Consider the following 20891-nt stretch of genomic DNA (forward strand, 5'->3'; position numbering starts at 1 on the left):
TTCCAAGGACACAGAAGTGGGAAAACCTTAGTCGATGTTGCAAAGAGGTAGAGAGGTGGGAGGACCAAATGGTCAGAGAACTTAAAATATGAAAGCAGCACAAGGTCAAGGCTGAAAAAGGTACTGAGCAGTAAGGGTTTGACAGGAGCAGTGAGGGCAGACTTCCCTCAAAATGTCAGGTAACTCAAGAAAGCAAGGCAGACCATGGGTACCACCTCAAATCAGCACATCTAATCAGGCAGAGACAGCCAGTAGAACAAAGTTCTCAAAAATTTAATCGCCTCCTGCTTATCTTCACAAGAAATAAAGGAAAACAAAACAAAACTTTAGTTTTTACCCCGCCCCCACCCCCATTAAAAGTGCTTTCATATACTCAAACTTTTAAAAAATACCTGTCAGTAATAGCTTTCATAAACTCATCAATCAGGTCATCATACTGTTGTGTGCGATCTCGTTTCTGGTACAAGCCCATGTAAAATGGGTCTTTTAAGAGTGCCTACAAAACAAAACAAATGTAAAAATAAAATAATTTATATTATATAATCAGTTTAAACACATACAATAAAAATTGCAAAATAAAAAATTACTAATACAATTTTTTAAATGTATTGCCCTTCAAGAAACTTTATTTTTTCTTTTTTGAGACAGTCTCACTCTTGTCACCCAGGCTGGAGTGCAATGGCATGATCCTGGCTCACTGAAACCTCCGTCTTTTGGGCTCAAGCGATTCTCTTGCCTCAGCCTCCCAAGTAGCTGGGATTACAGGCTTGTGCCACCACGTACGGCTAATTTTTTTTGTATTTTTAGTAGAGACAGGGTTTCACCATGTTGGCCGGGCTGGTCTCAAACTCCTGACCTCCAGTGATCTGCCCGCCTCGGCCTTCCAAAGTGCTGGGATTACAGGCAGAAGCCACCATGCCCAGCCCAAGAAACTTTTAAGAGACTTAATTTACTATTATTTATATAAATATTAAAAGTGGAGTTTAAGAAAAAAACTAACATTTAATCATAAAACTTTCCCTTCTTAAATTATCATTTTCAAAAGAGGGATACTATACAAATTTTTAAAAATACAGGAGGAAGATAAAGGGGGAAAATGATGTTACTCACGATATTATCAGTTCCCACATCAATACACACTGGCAGGCATCTATCAGGCTGTATTCCTGCACAAGCTGTATACAAACAAAGTTTTCCTACTGGAATTCCCATTCCATAGACACCCAGATCTCCAAGACCCAGAATTCTCTCTCCATCAGTCACTACAACAGCCTTAAACACAAAAAAATGCAAATTAAAAGTTGTCAAAAATGGGGCACTAAAGAAAAGCATTTTTAAAAAGATTGAGTCACTTCACATATATTTACTCTTTGCTCTTAAAAACAAAATTGTTTCTTGGCTAATTTCCAATATAAACCAATCAACCATACTTAAAATTCTAGGATTTCTGACTATTATGAGACATTAACTAGATTTGATTTCCCTCTGACTTCGGTTTAGGAATAGAATTCTTCTGACTAAAGGACCAACTTAAATATCTTCAGAAAGATTAAATATGGCAGAGATGAACAAGATGGAGAGATTACCATAAGAGAAAAATAAGAGTTTAGAAATAAACAGTATGGTACTCCAACACAATAACCTAGGCCAAACAAGAAAAACCTTAGCAACTGTGGAAAAGAAAAGGTCTAGAACAAAAAAAAACATACCTACTTATAAGGAAGGTCTTAAGATGATACTGTCAGTTTAATTATTTGACCAAATTTTTGCTAGATTATTCAAACCAATGATCATTCATCAACGTTTATTTTGGAAAGGAGTATAAAGGCAGGTAAGATTGTTGCCTATAATAAAATTTACAAAAGCCTACCCAAAAATCTTGAAATAAGTTATTACATTTCACTTTATGAAAGATAACTAAATAGGCCAGAGCTTATATTTGCTATATTTAACACTTTCATATTTGCTAAGGTTCTCAATCTTAGATTTAAAAGAAAAAAAGGCATAATCAAACTTTTCTAACACCATTATAAACAAAAGTTTTTATGGTATTTTAAAGTATTTTCTTTACCTAGAATAATATTAGATAAATAGGAAAGGATATTGAGAGGGCAGGAGACACCAGTGGTGCTGATACCGACAGGGCTCACCTTGTATTCTAGCTCCAATTTCTTTCTCAGAGTCAAACTCTATACCGGTAGCCCATTTTATAACTACGACTATTATCATCGCCTCAGCTGCAAAGCACTAAATCTGCATGTATATAAGTGCAAAATAAATCAGAGCAACAACGAAAAACTGTTCTTGGAGATTTAGAGGTAATTTACAAGAAAAGAGAAAACATTGTGAAAAGGAGGGTTGCACTATTAGTACCTTAACATGATTTTCTGGCCAGTTATCCACAATTGATCTAACATGACCTCTGTCTGAGATCGAAATAAATAATCCCCTGCAACAGAACAAAAACACCTTTGCATTTCACAACAGCTTTGTTTCTAAGTTTTTGTTCATAATTGAAATATTTTGATATTTTAATAAAATATCAAGACATGGTATAATTTCCAAGCAGATTTACCTAAGTCACATTGGTTTATTTTCAAACATTTTCAAGTACTTCAAACTGTAATTACAATGTTCATAGCAGATGCAACAAAGATTATTGTTACATGATACAATCATTTTACCCAAGAAGAAATATATCCACATCTCATGTTCAAATAAACTCAATACACCAACAGGAAAAAAAACAAAAAAAATCTGAAGCAAGCCACCAATGCAGGAGAGCATTACAAGGTCAACTAAACTACTGTTAAAACTTACTGAAACTGAAAATTTGAAATTTGAAGGAGCAGGAAGGGAAAGAAGAAAATTACAATAAATTCACACAAAAGATGAGCTACCTGAAGCATAAGGAAAAAGTGAAAAGTTACTTTTACTTATTTAATATTATTTTTTTGACAAAAATTGGATATACGGTTGACCCTTGAACAATGTGGGTGTTAGAAAATCAAGTCAAAAATTTACATGATAAAAATTTACGTACAAAAATTGTATGATTTTCCAAAAACTTAACTACTAATGTTGCCTACCACTGGCCAGAAGCCTAACCAGTAACACATAGGTTGACTAAGAATTTTTTTTTTTTTTGACTTGGAGTTTTGCTCTTTCACCCAGGCTGGAGTGAAGTGGCATGATCTCGGCTCACTGCAACCTCTGCCCTGCACGGAGGGTTCAAGCAATTCTCCTGCCTTAGCCTCCAGAGTAGCTGGGATTTTACATGCCCACCACCACGCCTGGCTAGTTTTGTATTTTTAGTAGAGACAGGGTTTCACCAGGTTGGCCAGGCTGGTCTCGAACTCCTGACCTCAAGTGATCCACCCACCAGGAATGAGTCACCATGCCCAGCCAACTAACACTATTTTATATGCCATATGAATTATATACTGTATTCTTACAATAAAGTAATCTAGAAAAAAGAAAATGTTATTAACAAAATCAAAAAGAGGAGGAAGAGGAAGGGTTGGTCTTGCTGTCTCAAGGGTGGCAGAAGGACAAGAAAACCTGAGTAAAAATGGACCTTCACACCTGTGTTGTTCAAGGGTCAACTATATTTATCATGTAAAACATGTTTTGAAATCTGTATAAATTGTGGAATGGCTAACAAAAAGTCATTTTAAACACAGTATGTTGTTACCTAATTCAGATAATCAATCCAGATTTCAAAAGAGAAAGCAAAGAAGGAAGGAAGAGAAGGAGGAAAAAAAGAAGAAATGCAGGTTCAAGAACACAGTTCAGGCAGACATGAGGGCCAACGGATCCTCATTGCTGTCAAACTGATCTTATGTTTAACTGTCTCATTGGTATCTTAAATTTGGCACCACTATTACAGTTCAAATCAGTTTAGTTCAGCAATATCTCAATCATGGCTATATAATGGAATCATCTGGTACGCTGTAAAATGCCAGGGTCCCATCTCCAAAGATTCTGATTTAATTGGCTTAAAGTTTAGATCAATCAACCAACCAAGATTTAATGACCATCTACAAAAACAAAACGAACAACAACAAAAAAACCCATAGCACAATACATTGCATAAATAATAAACAGTATTTGCCCTCACACATAAGCCATGCTCTTCATGTTTCAAGTCAGTTCTCAACTCTGGGTACACATCAGAATCACACCAGGCTCTTTTGTGAAACTCCTAAGTCTAGACTAACTGAATCTGAATCTCTGGGGGTGGGGCTCAGGCATCAGTATTTCCAAGTTTCTCTCTATCTTTTAATCATTCTAATAAGGAAACTATAAAATAGCTGAACAGCATGGTTATGTCACAGAAATGTTTTAGTTACAGTAATTGTTGGCAGCATATAGGTTAGAACAGTCTGTTTCTCAGTGTCTTCCAGGGAATACCTGCAACACAATCACTGAGGGTGCTCACTAAAATCCGGACCTCCAGACCTTTTTTCTTTTTCATCAGAAATCTTGGGGATGGGGAGGAGAGGAAAGTTGGCAGAGATCAACATTTTGAGTAAGTCCCACAGGTATTTCTTATACACATTAAAGTTTGAAAGCCACTAGACTAGATGACAGGAGACTGAATATAAAAGCTGTCATACATTGTTTGAATTTCCACACGTGGAAGAATGTGTTAATTGGGCATGGGGAAAATATTATAAGGATTGAGAAAAGTAATAATAGATTAGAGGAATAAGACAAGAAAACTCAGATTAAGTAAAAACAGCATGCGTGTGTGTGTGTGTGTGCATGTATGTGCGTGTGTGTGTGTGTGTATATATATGTATATATATATATATAGCTTATAATTTTCCAAAGAACTGTCACATTGGTTTCTCTAATAGCTCTTTGATAGGTCCTGCTATTCCCATTTTACACAAGGAAACACATTCATGGGGATCATGTGACTCATTCAAGGAATACAGTCAGTTCTTGCCATTTCAGTACTCTTCCCATTTACAATGTTTGTAGGTGCTAGAACTATTTGAAATGAAAATTCATTAAAAAAAAAAAAGGAGAACAGGCTGCAGTGGCTCGTGCCTGTAAATCCCAGCACTTTGGGAGGCTGAGGCAGGCTGATCACCTGATGTAAGAAGTTCAAGACCAGCCCAGCCAACATGGCGAAATCCCATTTCTACTAAAAATCCAAAAATTAGCAGGCGTGGTGGTGTGCACCTGTAATTCCACCTACTAGGGAGGCTGAGGTACGAGAATCACTTGAACCTGGGAGGCGGAGGTTGCAGTGAGCCAAGATCATACCGCTGCACTCCACTCCAGTCTGGGTGACCAAGTGAGACTCTCTCAAAAACAAAAAACAAACAAATTAAAACCGATCAAAAAATGAGAAAAAAAATCTCTTAATTTGGCTTTATTGACAAAAATTTTAATAATTCTGGATTCTCTCCCACCAGAATTAAGACTTTTTTTGGTGGGGGGGCAGGTTCTAAAAGTATATAATTACTCTAACAATCACAATAATTTAAAGAAGATTAGAAATGAATGATGCTATTTTTACAAAGATAAAAGTTATGAATATGTTGGGTTTTTGTTAATCACTTTTAATAAAAATTACATTTTTGTGAGGTAGGAAATGTGATTCGGCTAAGATATCTAAAATAAAAATGTAATAGCTGTTATGGAATGATGTTTTCCTTATTCAATAACCATTTACAAGTTTTCTTTTTTAAATAAGCCTTACTTAGGTCTTCTAAAGATGTGTCCATACTGGGAGCAGGCAAGACCAACCGTTGGTGTATATACAATTGGCATTAAACTCTCAATGTCATCTTGCAGTATTCTATAAAACAATTTCTCATTTCTTTCTTGTATTCCCATTATGTAGATATATCTGAAATTAAGCACAGTAAATAATGTCTCAGTCAGCCTGCATTACATTAAAAGTCTTGGCTTATGAAAGTTAAACCTAAAATTGAAATTGAGCCCCGCTCACATCACATTCTAAAAAAACCCAAAACCTCAGATTATCACTATTTAACACCCAGGACTAAAAATTAACAAAAATATGAGGGTACTTAAATGGTAGATGATGATGATGACGATGAAGTAACAATAGAAACAATGTTTACTGAACCCTTACTGTGGGTCAGGCTCTGTAGAAGGCACTGGAAATGCAAAGATCACTATGAGGTCCCTACCCTTAAAGAATCATTCTTCAAGGACACTGACATATAAACAAGGAAGCAAAATAAAGTGGCATTAATTCAAACATTTGCTTAACACTATCTGCTTGGCACTATTTTCCAGAGATATAAGAAGTGACCCCTGTTTTCAAGGAGTTTATAACCCAGGAGGGTTAGAAGCATTATAAGGTCTACACAGAGTGCAGAAGCAGCACAAAAAAGGCAATTGTCAATTGATGTCAATAAATATATAAATAACTTCTTTTTAAATTTAGAGAACAGGGAACTATCGGCTTGAAAGCTTGAAAGTCAGTAATCATCTTGAATTAAATATGTCTAAAGCAGACTTATCTTTCCCTGACCTTGTTTCTTCTGCTATCATATGACCAAATGCAAAACCCAGATTCCATTCTTGATTTCTTCCTCTCCTACCCTCCCCAACACCAATCCTATAAATCACCAAGTCCTACAGAGTCTACCTGCTAAATAGCTTTCAAATACATCCATTTGCTCCTTCCACCCTCACACAGTACAAGCTACCACCATTTCTCAGCTGGGCTACCTCAAAAGCCTTCTTACCAGTCTTTATAAATACAATTTTCCTCCTATGCTTCAATTCATTCTTCTCTTAAAAACCTAACTGTGATCATTTCGCTTCCAAATAAATTGTCGTAAAATAAGGCTCAAGCTCCTAAAATAGTTAACAAGACCTCTGCCTACTTTTCAGCCTCATCTTCTTCATGCTGACTTACTTAGCTCCTCAAAAGGATCACAACTCAACCTGGACTTGCTGTGTTTGATGCACCCTTTGCCTGCACTCTCTCTCCAGGCATAGTCCTATACACGTGCGCTCCAAATGCAGCTCAGGTGGCGTGCTCTCTGGGGGCCCTTTTCTATCCACTCCCCTCCCCTATCATGTATACATACACGTTTTAGACTTTCCTGTTTTCAGGTCCCATGATACGCTACTTCCCTCTGTAACTCTCACTCCACTTCTTGACTTTCTGGATTCCTCCAGTCTAGACAATACCGTAAGTTAGAAACGATCACCTCATATACTTCTATAGGTCCAGGAACTATTAATAGCAATATGTGGCATACAACTGGTGTGCAAATATTTGGTGAATAAATGGGGAGAAGTGATCCCTTCAATTATATTTTCTACATAGCTAATAGTGGAAGAAATGGTATCAATAGATAGAAATTAAAGGGAAGAAGATTTCTCTGCAGTATAGGGAAGTAAACAAACTGGGCTGCTAAAATGGAATGGATGGCTTTGTGAGATGGAAGTAATGTTAAGGAAAGAACAGATGACCTACGAGGCATGTGATAGAGGGAAGCTGTGCAAGTCATGGATCTCTTCAACGTTACCATTTTCTTTATTTCACTTTAGTCACTCTTCTGTGTACCTCAGTGATGGGCAGCACTCACCTAGGATTGCTACAGCTCAGTAATGGTGAATGCCCTTATCCACTCTCGGATCACAATCCTCTACCACTTTGGGTAACCATATGATGCCCTCACTTCATCATCCTTCAGAGGGATCTCTAGCTCTGACTGCTTCATTCTCTCCCAATTCTATGGGCTCCCTTGGGGATTCTCTTTGTTTCCTCCTCTGAATCCCAGGATCAAATCTCTCACTCTGAGCAAATATCTCCCTGTCATTCCTGTTTAGGAATCCCCACATGATTTTTCACTGTACTCCCCTTCCACAGTGTCTGCCTTTCCACCAGAGACAGTGAACTCTCTGAAGAGAAGGGCTGAGTGTTTTCATTTTTGGAGTTCCAAAACTTAGAACAGTGCCAGGCACATAGCAGTCCTGAATATTAACTGAATGAATTGATGTAACCTTTGCCAGCCCAGCAAACTCCAAGCCTGAATCAATGTTACATTTCATCCTTTCTGTGGAAAAATAACATTGCTGTGCAGAATGGCACCAATATAAACAAGATCTTGCCACCAGGCCATCAGGGTCTGCTCTCATCCCTTTAACCTGCTCTTGTTCGGCCTTTTTCTTTTCTTTTTTTTTTGAGACAGGCTCTCAGTCTATCACCCAGGCTGGAGTGCAGTGGTGCAATCATGGCTCACTGCAGCCTTGACCTCCTGGGCTTAAGTTATCCTCCTGCCTCAGTCTTCTGAGTTGCTGGAACTATAGGTGTGTAACAGCATGCCTGGTTAATTTTTTTTTTTTTTTTTTAATTTTGTAGAAACAGGGTCCCACTGTGTTGCCCAGGCTGGTCTGGAACTCTTGGGCTCAAGCGATCCTCCCACCTTGACCTCCCAAAGTGCTGGGATTACAGGCATGAGCCACCAAGCCTAGCTTTTGTTCAGCTTTATCTTATAGCTACGTGGCTCTTCCAAGCATTTATCACTCTCTTCACCAACTCTACTCAACCTTGGCCCTTCTACATTTGAGTGATGACTTTCATATTCTATGTCATAAAGGAAAGCAAGGTCATCAGCTAAACTGAGAGTTCATTACTTCTGCTCAATCATCTCCATACTTATCCTTACGAATATCTGTATTTATCTTTCCTCCAGCTTTGGAGAATGAGCTGTTCTTTGTTCCTGCTCAAGGCCAGCCACTCTATCTCTGCATTTGACCCTATGCCTTCTTCCTTTCCCTGAGACCTTGCTCCATCAATTATCCTTTCTCCTGGGCTCATTCCTCATAACTACGATGAAACATTAAACTTTCTCCCAGCTTGAAACATACTTAATCCCAAGTCTTGCTTTACTTATTGTTTAATGTCTTCCTTCCCTCCTTATCTGAACTTCTTGAGAGGGTAGTTTACATTTATTTCCTCCCCTTCCATTCATTTTTCAGTCTATCACAGTATCTCTTTTGCTCCATCACACCAAAGAAACCACTCTTACCAGTCACCAATAATCTCCTATACTTAACAAACTCAATTGATACGCTTAGTTCTACATGCAGACTTATCCCTCTACCCAGAATACTTGGCCTGCTACCTGTAACATGCCATTTACAATTCAGCTTAGGCATCATTCCCTTCAGGAAGCTTTTATCTGATTCCCCTAAGTTGAGCTAGATGCCCTCTGCAGGCTCTCAGAATATATCTGCATGTACCTTTTTCTCATTGTACTGTACATTGTGGTCTAGAGACCAATAACAATCATAGCATAACTATCTGTTGATGACCTTTTAGAAGACAGGGCTGTGAGTTACTGGGTTGGTCATATATATTAAGTTTGCTGCCTGGTGCAGTGGCTCAAGCCTGTAACCCCAGCACTTTGGGAGGCCAAGGCGAGTAAACTGCTTGAGTCCAGGAGTTCGAGACCAGCCTGGGCAACACGGTGAAACCCTGTCTCAACTAAAAACTACAAAAACTAGCCGGGTATGGTGGTGCACTCCTGTAATCCCAGCTACTTGGGAGGCTGAGTTGGGCGAATTGCTTGAGCCTGGGAGGTGGAGGTTACAGTGAACCGAAACTGTGCCACTGCACTCCAGCCTGGGCAACAGAGTGAGAACCTGTCTCAAAAAAAAAAAAAAAAAAAAAAGAAAGAAAGAAAAAGAAAAAGGCTAGGCGCAGTGGCTCACGCCTGTAATCCCAGCACTTTGGGAGGCCGAGGCGGGCGAATCACCTGAGGTCAGGAGTTCGACACCAGCCTGGCCAACATGGTGAAACTCCATCTCTACTAAAAATACAAAAATGAGCCAGGCATGGTGATGGGTGCCTGTAATTCCAACTACTCAGGAGGCTGAGGCAGGAGAGCTGCTTGAACACGGGAGGCAGAGACTGCAGTAAGCTGAGATCACGCCACTGAACTCCAGCCTGGGCAACAGAGCGAGATTCCGTCCAAAAAAAAGAAAAAAAAAAAGTTTGCCAGGGATAGCTTTAGGTACACCTCTTTTTTATTCTCCAAAGTATCCTGGATTAGGTGATATAGCATATGGTCACCCTATCTATTACCCACTTTATAGCCTCAGTGGCTGGTACAGTGTCAACACAAAGTAGGTGATTAATAAAAGTTGTTGAATAAAATGATTGCAAATTAGATGGTATCCTTTGCTTCTAATATTCCATTGAAATCTGAATTGCTCTGACTGTAAGCATAAAAACTAATTTGTTAAGTTTTACAACAGTGAATACTTGTGAAGTATTCACTGAAGTAAAAGAAACACAATCATTATAAAAGTAGTTAACTGACAAAACACAAACTTATATGAGATTGTATATTTCTCATGCCATAATAACCATAATGCTCACAAGTTTTCTAATCAGAATACCAATAAAAAAATGAAACAGCTAACCAACTCTTACTTTTCCAAAGGGCTAGTCATTTTCTTTAAGTTTCTATGGAATCGTAAGGCTTGAATATCTTGTGTCTCTATTTTGGGAGGTAGAAGTCCTTGAAGACCAAGCATTTGTCGTTCTTGTAAAGTAAATGCCATTCCCTAAAGAGGAGAAATAAAAGGATTAAAAATTATTACTTACTGGGGTAGCAACGACATTGTTCCTCAAAATATAATTCAAATGCAAATTTGAAAAATCAACGACATATTATTTTTGCCCAGGCTTTCAAAACTTTGTAAGACTGATGTCCAGTATTGGTCAGGGTGTGGAAAAGAGATATTCTCACAAACCACTGCTGGAAATATAAACCAGTTTAGGCCTTTGGAAGACAGTTTTAAAGTATTCTTAAATTTTTTTAATGCACATATTATTCATCAAGCAATCTGACTTCCAGGTAGCCATTCTAGAAAAACATTCTTAATGGCATACAGAGGCATATACAAAAATTTAGTTGTAACGTTGTTTCTAGTTCTCTTGGCTATTACAAGCTAACAAAAGCCCATTAACTATGAAAGAGTTAAGCATCCTATAGTATATTCATACCATGAAATACCATAAAAAAGGGGATAGAAGAAATGATGCTTTAGAAAAAATTAATCTATATCATAAGAAAATCTTTTTCAATTTCTGGTATTTGACTATGGGTTAAATTCTTCATATCAAAACAATGTCAGTGAAAATGCTGGAGCAAGGCCTTTGGAAAATCTTTTCCTCCATAAAAGCAACAAGAACACTGGACAAATAACCAGAAACAACTTCTTCAACATTCTGGAAATCTACCAAAGGAATGTAGCAATCAGGGAGCAGTTATTCAGGAAAAATGGCTGGATTTCAGTAAGCAGCAAGTTTTGTGCCAGTTTTAAATTGAAAACTAACACCTCACAATTACTGTGAAAATCAGCAGCCTGGAAGCCACTGGAGCAGGGAGAAGGGGCTGGAGATTCTTCTAAAACCCCATTCCAGGAAAATGTCATTATTTGACCTGTCAGGTGGCTTCCTGGAAGACCCCACTTGCAAGGCTGTCTTCATTTGACCTAACTTGGTGCTCACCCAGTGTGAAAAGCCATTTCCCCAGAAGTGCTTGTTGGAAACAATCAAGAGGCAATAATTTAGCATAGCAGCTGCCCAAGACAGTGGATAACAGTTGAGGAAAACAACAGGGTAACCAAAAAGCTGACAAGGAAAAGCTAAAGAATGAGATGACCATGGGATTGGAGCTTTGAAAAGCCATGAGGTATTACTGGGACTCTAGAAGGTCACATACATGAGCTATGGACACACCCAGGAAACACCTGAAAAAGACCCTAGCTCACACCTCTGGCTAACCTTGAGGCTCTGTGCAAGCAGGAAGTGAAGGCTTTTGGGTAGTTGTAAACTGCCTGGCTCAGTGCTGGAGGTATGCCGCAACATGCACACAGAGCCGCTTGGCAAAAAATGGGAAATTTACTAGTTCCAAGCATTTAAGTCTTTGTCTAATTATCAGCTGACCACAAAACTAACCAATCAGAGACTTCAGTGGGCATGTACAAGGATACAGACTTTATAAAGAATTAGTTTGGAGGCCGGGCACAGTGGCTCATGCCTGTAATCCCAGCACTTTGGGAGGCCAAGGAGGGCAGATCACCTGAGGTCAGGAGTTCGAGACCAGCCTGGCCAACATGGTGAAACCCCCGTCTCTACTAAAAATACAAAAATTAGCTGGGCATGGTGGCACGTGCCTGTGGTCTCAGGTACTTGGGGGGCGGAGGCAGAAGAGTCGCTTGAACCTGGGAGGTGGAGGTTGCAGTGAGCCAAGATTATGCCACTGTACTCCAGCCTGCACAAAAGAGCGATACTCCGTCTCAAAAAAAGAAAAGAATTAGTTTGGAAATATCACTAAACAAGCAAAAGGAGCAGCAATACAACAAACCCTGGGAGGAGTATTTGATTTCCTGAGCTGCTACCCTATTTAAAATGTCCAGTTTTCAACAAAAATCATTAAACTGTCCTTGAGGAAGCCTAAACATTGTACTTACTAGATAAAGACTTTAAATTCACATCTTTGAATACATTCAAAGACCTAAAAGATGTCTATGTCTAAAGAACTAAAGGAAAGTGTGAGAATAATGTCCCACCAAATTCAGACTATCAACAAAGAAATTAAATGGAAATTCTGGGGATGAAAGTACTGCAAACCAAAAATAAAATTATAAGGTCCCCCAACCACCTGAATGGACTTCCTCCTTGACCAGGGCACTCTAACATTTAACCTGAAAAGACTGGTTTAGGTTATGATAGCAAGTGGGGGGTTGGACATGCCTCACTGTACTCCTACAGCATTAACATCAACACAGACCTTAAGCCTGATAAGAAACACTTACAATCTATTCTCTGAAGCCTGCTACCTGGAGGCTTCATCTGCATGAAGAAACTTTGGTCTCCAAAACCTCCTATCATAATCCAGACATTTATTTCTATTGATAATAACTCTTTCAACCAACTGCCAATAAGAAAAAATTTGAATCTACCTATAACCTGGAAGCCCCCGCTTCGAGTTATCCCACCTTTCTGGACTGAACCAATGTGTATCTTAAATGTATTTGATGTCTCATGTCTCCTTAAAATGTACAAAACCAAGCTGTGCCCCCACAACCTGGGGCACGTATTCTCAGGATCTCCTGAGGGCTGTGTCACAGGCCATGGTCACTCATTATGTGGCTCAGAATAAATCTCTTCAAATGTTTTACAGACTTTTAATCTTTTCATCAACAGTACAATAAATGAAAATAAAAAATTTACCCGAGGGGTTCAACAGTAGATTTGAGCAAGTGGGACAAAGAACCAGCAAACTTAAAAATAGGTCGCCCAAGATTATCTAGTCTAAGACAGAAAGAAAAAAGAATAAAGAAATACGAATTGCCGGGCATGGTGGTTCATGCCTCTCTCTAATCCCAGCACTTTGGGAGGAGGCTTAGTTGGGCGGTTCACGGGGTCAAAAGATCGAGACCATCCTGGCCAACATGATAAAACCCCATCTCTACTAAAAAAAACAAAAATTAGCTGGGTGTGGTGGCGTGTGCCTGCAGTCCCAGCTACTCAGGAGGCTGAGGCAGGAGAATTGCTTGAACCTGGGAGGCAGAAGTTGCAGTGAGCCGAGATTGTGCCACTGCACTCCAGCCTGGGGACAGAGGGAGACTCCGTCTCAAAAAAAAGAAATATGAACAGAATCTCTGAGACCTGTGAGATACCATCAAGTATGCCAACATATGCATAATGAAGTCTGAGGAGAGAAGAGAAAGAAGCAGAAGAATATTTCAAGAGATAATGCCCCAAAACTTCCCAAATATGAGAAACATTAATCCAACAAGCTCAACAACTCCAAGTATGATAAACTCAAAGAGATCTACACCTAGACAAAGACAAAAACAAGTTTGCAGATGGAGCATAGTTAAATGCATTACCATACTTCTCTAAAGAAAATAACGTCGGCCAGGAGCAGTGGCTCAAGTCTATAATCCCAGCACTTTGGGAGGCTGAGGCAGGCAGATTACCTGAGGTCAGGAGTTTGAGACCAGCCTGACTAACATGCAGAAACTCTGTCTCTACTAAAAATACAAAATTAGGCCGGGCGCAGTGGCTCATGCCTGTAATCCCAGCACTGTGGGAGGCCGAGGCAGGTGGATCACAAGGTCAGCAGTTCTGAGACCAGCCTGGCCAATGTGGTGAAACCCTGTCTCTACTAAAAATACAAAAAAAAAAAAAAAAAAATTAGCCAGGTCTGGTGGCAGGTATCTGTAGGCCCAGCTACTTGGGAGGCTGAGGCAGGAGAACAGCTTGAACCCAGGAGGTGGAGGTTGCAGTGAGCCGAGATTGCACCACTGCACTCCAGCCTGGGTGACAGAGCGAGACTCTGTCTCAAAAAAACAAAAAACCAGAAAAAACAAAACATAATCCAATTATATGCTTTCTGCAAGGGACACAATTAAGTAGAAAGTAAAAGGATGGAAAAGGATATACCACACAAATTGTAATCAAAAGAGAGCTGCAGTGGCTATACTAACAACAGACAAAACAGACTTTAAAATGAATGCTGCTACTACAGAGGACATTTTACAACGATGAAAGGGTGAATCTATTATGAAGATATAACTATTATAAATATAGACATACCTAACAACAGAGGTCCAGAATACATGAAGCAAAGCTAACAGAATTGAAGACAGAAAGGCAATTCAACAAGTTGGAGACTTTAATACCCACTTTCAATAATGGAGGAGACACTAGACAAAATAAGGAAACAGCAGACTTGAACAACAGCATCAATTAATGAGTCCTGACAGATACACAGAACACTCAACAACTGCAGAATACATATTCTTCTCAGGTGCTCACAGAACAGCCCAGGGCAGATCACGTGTTAGACCATAAAACAAGTTTCAGAAAATGTAAAATAATTTAAGTCATTCGATGTGTGATCTCAGACTACAATGCAAGGAGATAAGAAACCAATAATATGAGGAAATTTGAGGAATTCACAAATATTTGAATAAATAACATACTCCTAAATAACCAACTGGCTAAAGATGAAATCACAAGGGAAATCAGAAGATACTTTGCATTAAAACATAACGTATCGGCCAGGTGCGGTGGCTCACGCCTGTAATCCCAGCACTGTGGGAGGCCGAGGTGGGCAGATCATGAGGTCAGGAGATTGAGACCATCCTGGTTAACATGGTGAAACCCTGTCTCCACTAAAAATACAAAATAATTAGCCAGGCGTGGCGGCGTGCGCCTGTAGTCCCAGCTGCAGGGGAGGCTAAGGCAGGAGAATGGTATGAATCCGGGAGGCAGAGCTTGCAGTGAGCCGAGATTGCACCACTGCACTCTAGCCTGGGTGACAGAGCAAGACTCTGCCTCAATAAAAAAAAAAAAAAAAAAAGAAGAAACATATCAAATTATTTATTAGTTTAATATTAAGCTGAAATGATCATCCTCTCACCTACTCTTCTCCATCTCCCTTTGCCACTTCTCCCAAGTCTCCCTTTTTCTCATCTATGCAACAGCAATTCCCTCCCTCCCAATTTACATAGCAGAGGTGTACTTCTTCTGGCTGATCCTGAAAGATCCTGAACTATTTTCCTTTAGGCACATGCAGTTTCTCCACAGGAGTCAATACCGACACAAATCTCTTAAACAGACACTTGAATATTCAGGTAAACATGCTAGGGAGCCAGTAAGGGTGTAAAGTGGGAGTCTCATCAGCCATTGGAATTCCAAATCCAATGACTATTACACTATTATGTACCCATGTATTTATTATATGGCTTATGAAACATTTTGGGGATATATTTATAATATACTTTTCTCAGTGGTAAAATTGCATATAAAAGTATATGCTATAATCTTAAAAGTAAGTATACTTTTAAGAGAATCATGGCCAAATAAAAATAGATGATAGTTTTTTTTATCTTTTATTAGTCATATTATTTGCGTAAGTAAGAACCAGAAGAAAATTCTAAATTTATTAAAGAACTAGCCAGGAGAAGTTAAAATAAAAACAAATAAATTAACAAAACCCTCAGAGAACTAATAACCAGAAAACCAGAGTTCCAGATACAAAGCTTGAGCATGTCCTTAAATCTTAGGGATGGAATCTACAAAATAAAGGAGTTATTGATTCTCTTCAACACTCCTTCTTGAATTAAGTTAATGGTTTGCATAGGTATTTACTATGTACTTAGCTCTTTTAGTTCTGGCAATCTATGGTTCATTATTCTAAATAGAGTCCATTAGGATATTTTAATTTGGCTGAAATAAATTAAAAATCTGTAGTAAAATCTCTTTACAATCTTACATCTTGAAGAGAATATTTGGTTTAAAAGAGATGCTCAGTACTATTATGGGAGGAACTGGAAAAAGAAAAAAATGTAGATAGAAGGAGTGATTTGAGAATTACTAGCTTCTATCAATAGTGTTCAGGTGTTTTTTAAAAAAATTTCAGAAGGACTCCTATACCTTTAAATCACTGGGTCATCAATAAAAATGCTGGCGTCTCTCTTGCTAAGGCAGCCAACACAGAGGTAGGAAGAACAAAAGTGAAAAAAAAATTGAGGGTAGGAGGCTATGTACATAGTTTAGAGTTGGCTCATCTTGTAATCAAACAATTGTACACTTTTACAGTTGTAATCATAATAAACTTCAGCCTGAATCCTCCCCAAATTTCTTGTTTGAGAACTCTACTCTATGGAAGCATTATTAAAATGTAAAAGAAAGTATCACTTTTATCTACCTCTAAAGGCTTTAAATCCACACTAAAAATGAATAGCCAATTCATTTATTATATATTTTATTATCTCTATGATTCAACCAAATATTTATTTACTGGTACTCATTTCATACTTTAAAGCACATTTTATCTATATCTTTAAGCCTTTTACAATCTAATATAAGACATATCATGAGTGTAATAGAAATAATCTAAGACTAAAACAACTTTTCAGACTCTTTAACACTGATTTGGGTTTGTACTGAGAAATGTAAGAAGGCAAATGATTCAGGAGATAGAATCCATTTATATACATTTATATGCAGGAGATAAAATGCATTCCCTTAACCTCAATACGGATAGGCACTACATAGCCAGTGCCTCACTAGCATTCAAATGCATGTTTACATTTCTGAAAATGTGTTAACTGAGATGAACTTGCACTAAAAAGGGCAAATTATAACTAAGTGGAAAGCTCTGTTCATCACAAATCCACAATTACTCACATTGCATGTTCTATTGCTTATGTTGTTTTGGTATAGGAATTAGGTCTTAATACATAAATTTGAAATAAAATATACTCATTGTATCAGCCCATTCTTATGCTGCTATGACGAAATACTGAGAAGGGGTAATTTATAAGAAAAGAAGTTTAATTGACTCACAGTTCCACATGGCTGGGGAGACCTCAGGAAACTTTCAATTATGGTGGAAGGTCCCTCTTCCCAGGGTGGCGGGAGACAGAATGAGTGCTGAGCGAAGGGGGAAGTCCCTTATAGAACCATCAGATCTTGAGAGAAAAGCATGGGGGAAACCACCCTCATGATTCAATTACCTCCACCGGGTCCTACCTTTGACACGTGGGAATTATTAAAATTCAAGATGAGATGTAGGTGGTGACGCAGAGCTAAATCATATCACTCATCAACTGAAAACTCTTTAACGTAATTTAAAATTATTCTTACTTTTTTCCTTCTTCTTCCTCCTATTCTTATTTAAAAAAAAAGACTGTATCACTCAATTTTTAAGACTTTGTAAGATGAAGTGGGCTTAAGAAAAACACAAAAAAATGACAAGAAGACATATAAATCAGTACATTGGGAAAAAAAGGTGTGAATAGGGGTATTTCCTAACTTGTTTTACAAGAAGTAGGTAACAAAATTCCTACCTAATCCAAACTTCTTTTCTGAAAACAAAACCCATGTTTAATTATCTGTGAAACTCTGAGCACCAATCATGTCAGATTTTGTTTTCCTATGTGTTCATTTGTTCATGCATTCATCCATCTATCCAGCATGTACTGAGGCTCTGTGTGTGCTAAGTACTCTGGGGTAAGATATTGAGGATACAGACCAAGATATGGTCCTTGTCCTCAAGGGAGGAATGACATAATTCCAACTGAGTATGATAAATGGTATTGACAGAAGTGAGCACAAGAATGCTCAAAGAACAAACAGGGAAGTAACTCATCCAGTGTGGTGAGGAAGTAGAAAAAAGGGTCAGTGAAAACTTCCTAGAGCAGTGGTCCCCAACCTCTTTGGCACCAGTGACCAGTTTCATGGAAGACAATTTTTCTTTTTTTTTTTTTTTTTTTTGAGACAGGGGCTCACTCTGTCACCCAAGCTGCAGTGCAAGTGGCACGATTTCATTGCAACCTCCACCTCCTGGGCTCAAGTGATCCTCCCACCTCAGCCTCCTGAGTAGCTTAAACTATAGGCATGCACCACAATGCTTGGCTAATTTTTCTGTATTTTTGGTAGAGACGAGGTCAGGCTGGTAGAGACCAGGCCAGGCTAGTCTCAAACTCCTGGGCCCAAGCAATCCACCTCAGCCTCCCAAAGTGCTGGGACTACAGGTGTGAGCCACTGCACCGGGCCGAAGACAATTTTTCTTTTCATGTCTTAGCTGTTACTGAAGTCATTGATGATAGTTATATTTTCATGAGTTTTTATCTTGTTGACTATATTTCAGGGGGTGGGGAATGGTTTCAGGATGAAACTGTGCCACCTCAAATCATCAGGCATTAGATTCTCATAATTAGTGCACAACCTAGATCCCTTGCATGCACAGTTCACATTACGGTTTGTGCTCCTCTGACAGGAGGCAGAGCGCAGGTGGTAATGCAAGCCATGGGGAGTGGCTGTAAATACAGATGAAACTTCACTTGCTCAACCACTGCTCACCTTCTGCTGTATAGGAAAGGATGCAGAGCTGAATTTCAGAAAATTATTAGAAAAGTTAGCCAAATGAGCATGCAGAGAAAAGGAGAAATACAATTTTATACTTGTATAGCACTTTAAATGTTTCCAAATGCTATTACCTATATTATTTACATGAAAAAACTAAGGCCTAGAGAAGTTGAAGGGTTTGCCAAAGTTTTATGGCTAGTAAATGGTAAAGCTCAAATTAGCACCTAAACTCCTGCTTATAACCTAGCATAATGGTGTCCCACCTTTTAAAGTATAAGAAATTTTGGCCAGGTGTGGTGGCTCATGCCTGTAATCCCAACAGTTTAGGAGGCCAAGGCAGGTGGATCGCTTGAGCCTAGGAGTTCAAAACCAGCGTAGGCAACATGGCAAGACCTCGTCTCTACAAAAAAATACAAAAAGTAGCCAGGCGCGGTGGCATGTGCCTGTAGTCTCAGGTACTCGGGAAGCTGAGATGGGAGAATCACCTGAGCCCAGGGAGGTCAAGGCTGCAGTGAGCCGTGATAGTGTCACTGCACTCCAGCCTGGGCAACAGAGTGAGAACCTGTCTCAAAAAAATAACATAGGCCCGGCGCAGTGGCTCACACCTGTAATCCCAGCACTTTGCGAGACCGAGGCGGGCAGATCACGAGGTTGGGAGATCGAGACCATCCTGGCTAACACAGTGAAACCCCATCTCTACTAAAAATACAAAAAATTAGCCGGGCATGGTGGCAGGCGCCTGTAGTTCCAGCTACTCAGGAGGCTGAGGCAGGAGAATGGTGTGAACCAGGGAGGCGGAGCTTGCAGTGAGCCGAGATTGTGCCACTGGCTCTAGCCTGGGTGACACAGCGAGACTCCATCTCAAAAAAAAATAAAAAATAAAAAATAAAATAAAATGAAATAATACTAGGTTTCTACTTGGGATAATAAAAAAGTTCTGGAACTAGATAGTGATGATGGTTGCACAACACTAAATGAATTTAATGTCACTGAATTGTATACTTTTAAATGGTTAAAATTGTCAATTTTATAATATGCTTCCTTTACCACAATAAAAAGGTTTTATAAACAAAGAGCAGGTATACCTTGAGTATACAGTGATTACAGACATACATTTAAAAAGATTCAGAATTCAATACTGCCTTTAATTACTATTTTATTAATTATAGCAGCAACATATCCTTAAAATAATATTTACAAAAATGTGAAAAGTTATTAAGTCTACAATGTTTGAAGTGCAAACTTGATTTCTTTACATGGTAAGTTCCTGAGGAGTCTATAACCTATGACTTGGGAATCACTGGTCTATGTTCTTCAAACAAAAATTAAACTCTTCCTGATGTTTAAGGGGTTTCCAGAAGTGGTCCTTCAATGATGTGACCATACAGATGCTATTCAATCTTAGAGATTTCAGAAGGCCAGATGTTAGACATTATCTTCTTTTTTCTTTTTCTTTTTTTTTTTTTTTTTTTTTGAGATAGAGTTTCACTCTTCTTGCCCAGGTTGATGTGCAATGGCACAACCTAGGTTCATCGCACCCTCCACTTCCGGGTTCAAACAATTCTGCCTCAGCCTCCCGAGTAGCTGGGATTACAGGCATGCACCACCACGCCCAGCTAATTTTGTATTTTCAGTAGAGACAGGGTTTCTCCATGTTGGTCAGGCTGGTCTCGAACTCCCAACCTCAGGTGATCCACCCGCCCTGGCCTCCCAAAGTGCTGGGATTACAGGCATGAGACACTGAGCCTGGCTGACATTATTTTCTTTAGAGAAGTATGGTAATGCACTTAGACTATGCTCCATCTGCAAACTTGTTTGCCACTCAATGTACTTTATAAATTTCTTATAATCTCTAAATCCCCAGAGTAGGTTTTAAATAAATTATTTCCATAAGGATAACAGATAAAATAAAACCAATATATTTATCAAATGCACCCATAGCACTGTAAAAGATACACAGAAGTATTTGAATGGTCACTGC

The 20891-nt window shown here is 38.9% G+C and overlaps 1 protein-coding gene across 1 annotated transcript in view; it reads right to left on the reverse strand.

Annotated features, from left to right (window-relative positions):
* ME2 (malic enzyme 2) overlaps window positions 1–20891 on the reverse strand; it is a 73333-nt gene that overhangs the window by 32328 nt on the left and 20114 nt on the right. Inside the window, exons 3-7 of the mRNA XM_050767754.1 lie at window positions 10445–10578; window positions 5717–5866; window positions 2374–2449; window positions 1111–1272; window positions 393–496 (exon numbers count right to left, since the gene is read on the reverse strand). Of these exons, the coding sequence (XP_050623711.1) occupies window positions 393–496; window positions 1111–1272; window positions 2374–2449; window positions 5717–5866; window positions 10445–10578 (626 nt within the window). The remainder of the gene's footprint in view (window positions 1–392; window positions 497–1110; window positions 1273–2373; window positions 2450–5716; window positions 5867–10444; window positions 10579–20891) is intronic.

The sequence above is a fragment of the Macaca thibetana genome, chromosome 18 (genome assembly GCF_024542745.1).
Source record: "Macaca thibetana thibetana isolate TM-01 chromosome 18, ASM2454274v1, whole genome shotgun sequence".
NCBI classification, from domain to species: domain Eukaryota; kingdom Metazoa; phylum Chordata; class Mammalia; order Primates; family Cercopithecidae; genus Macaca; species Macaca thibetana.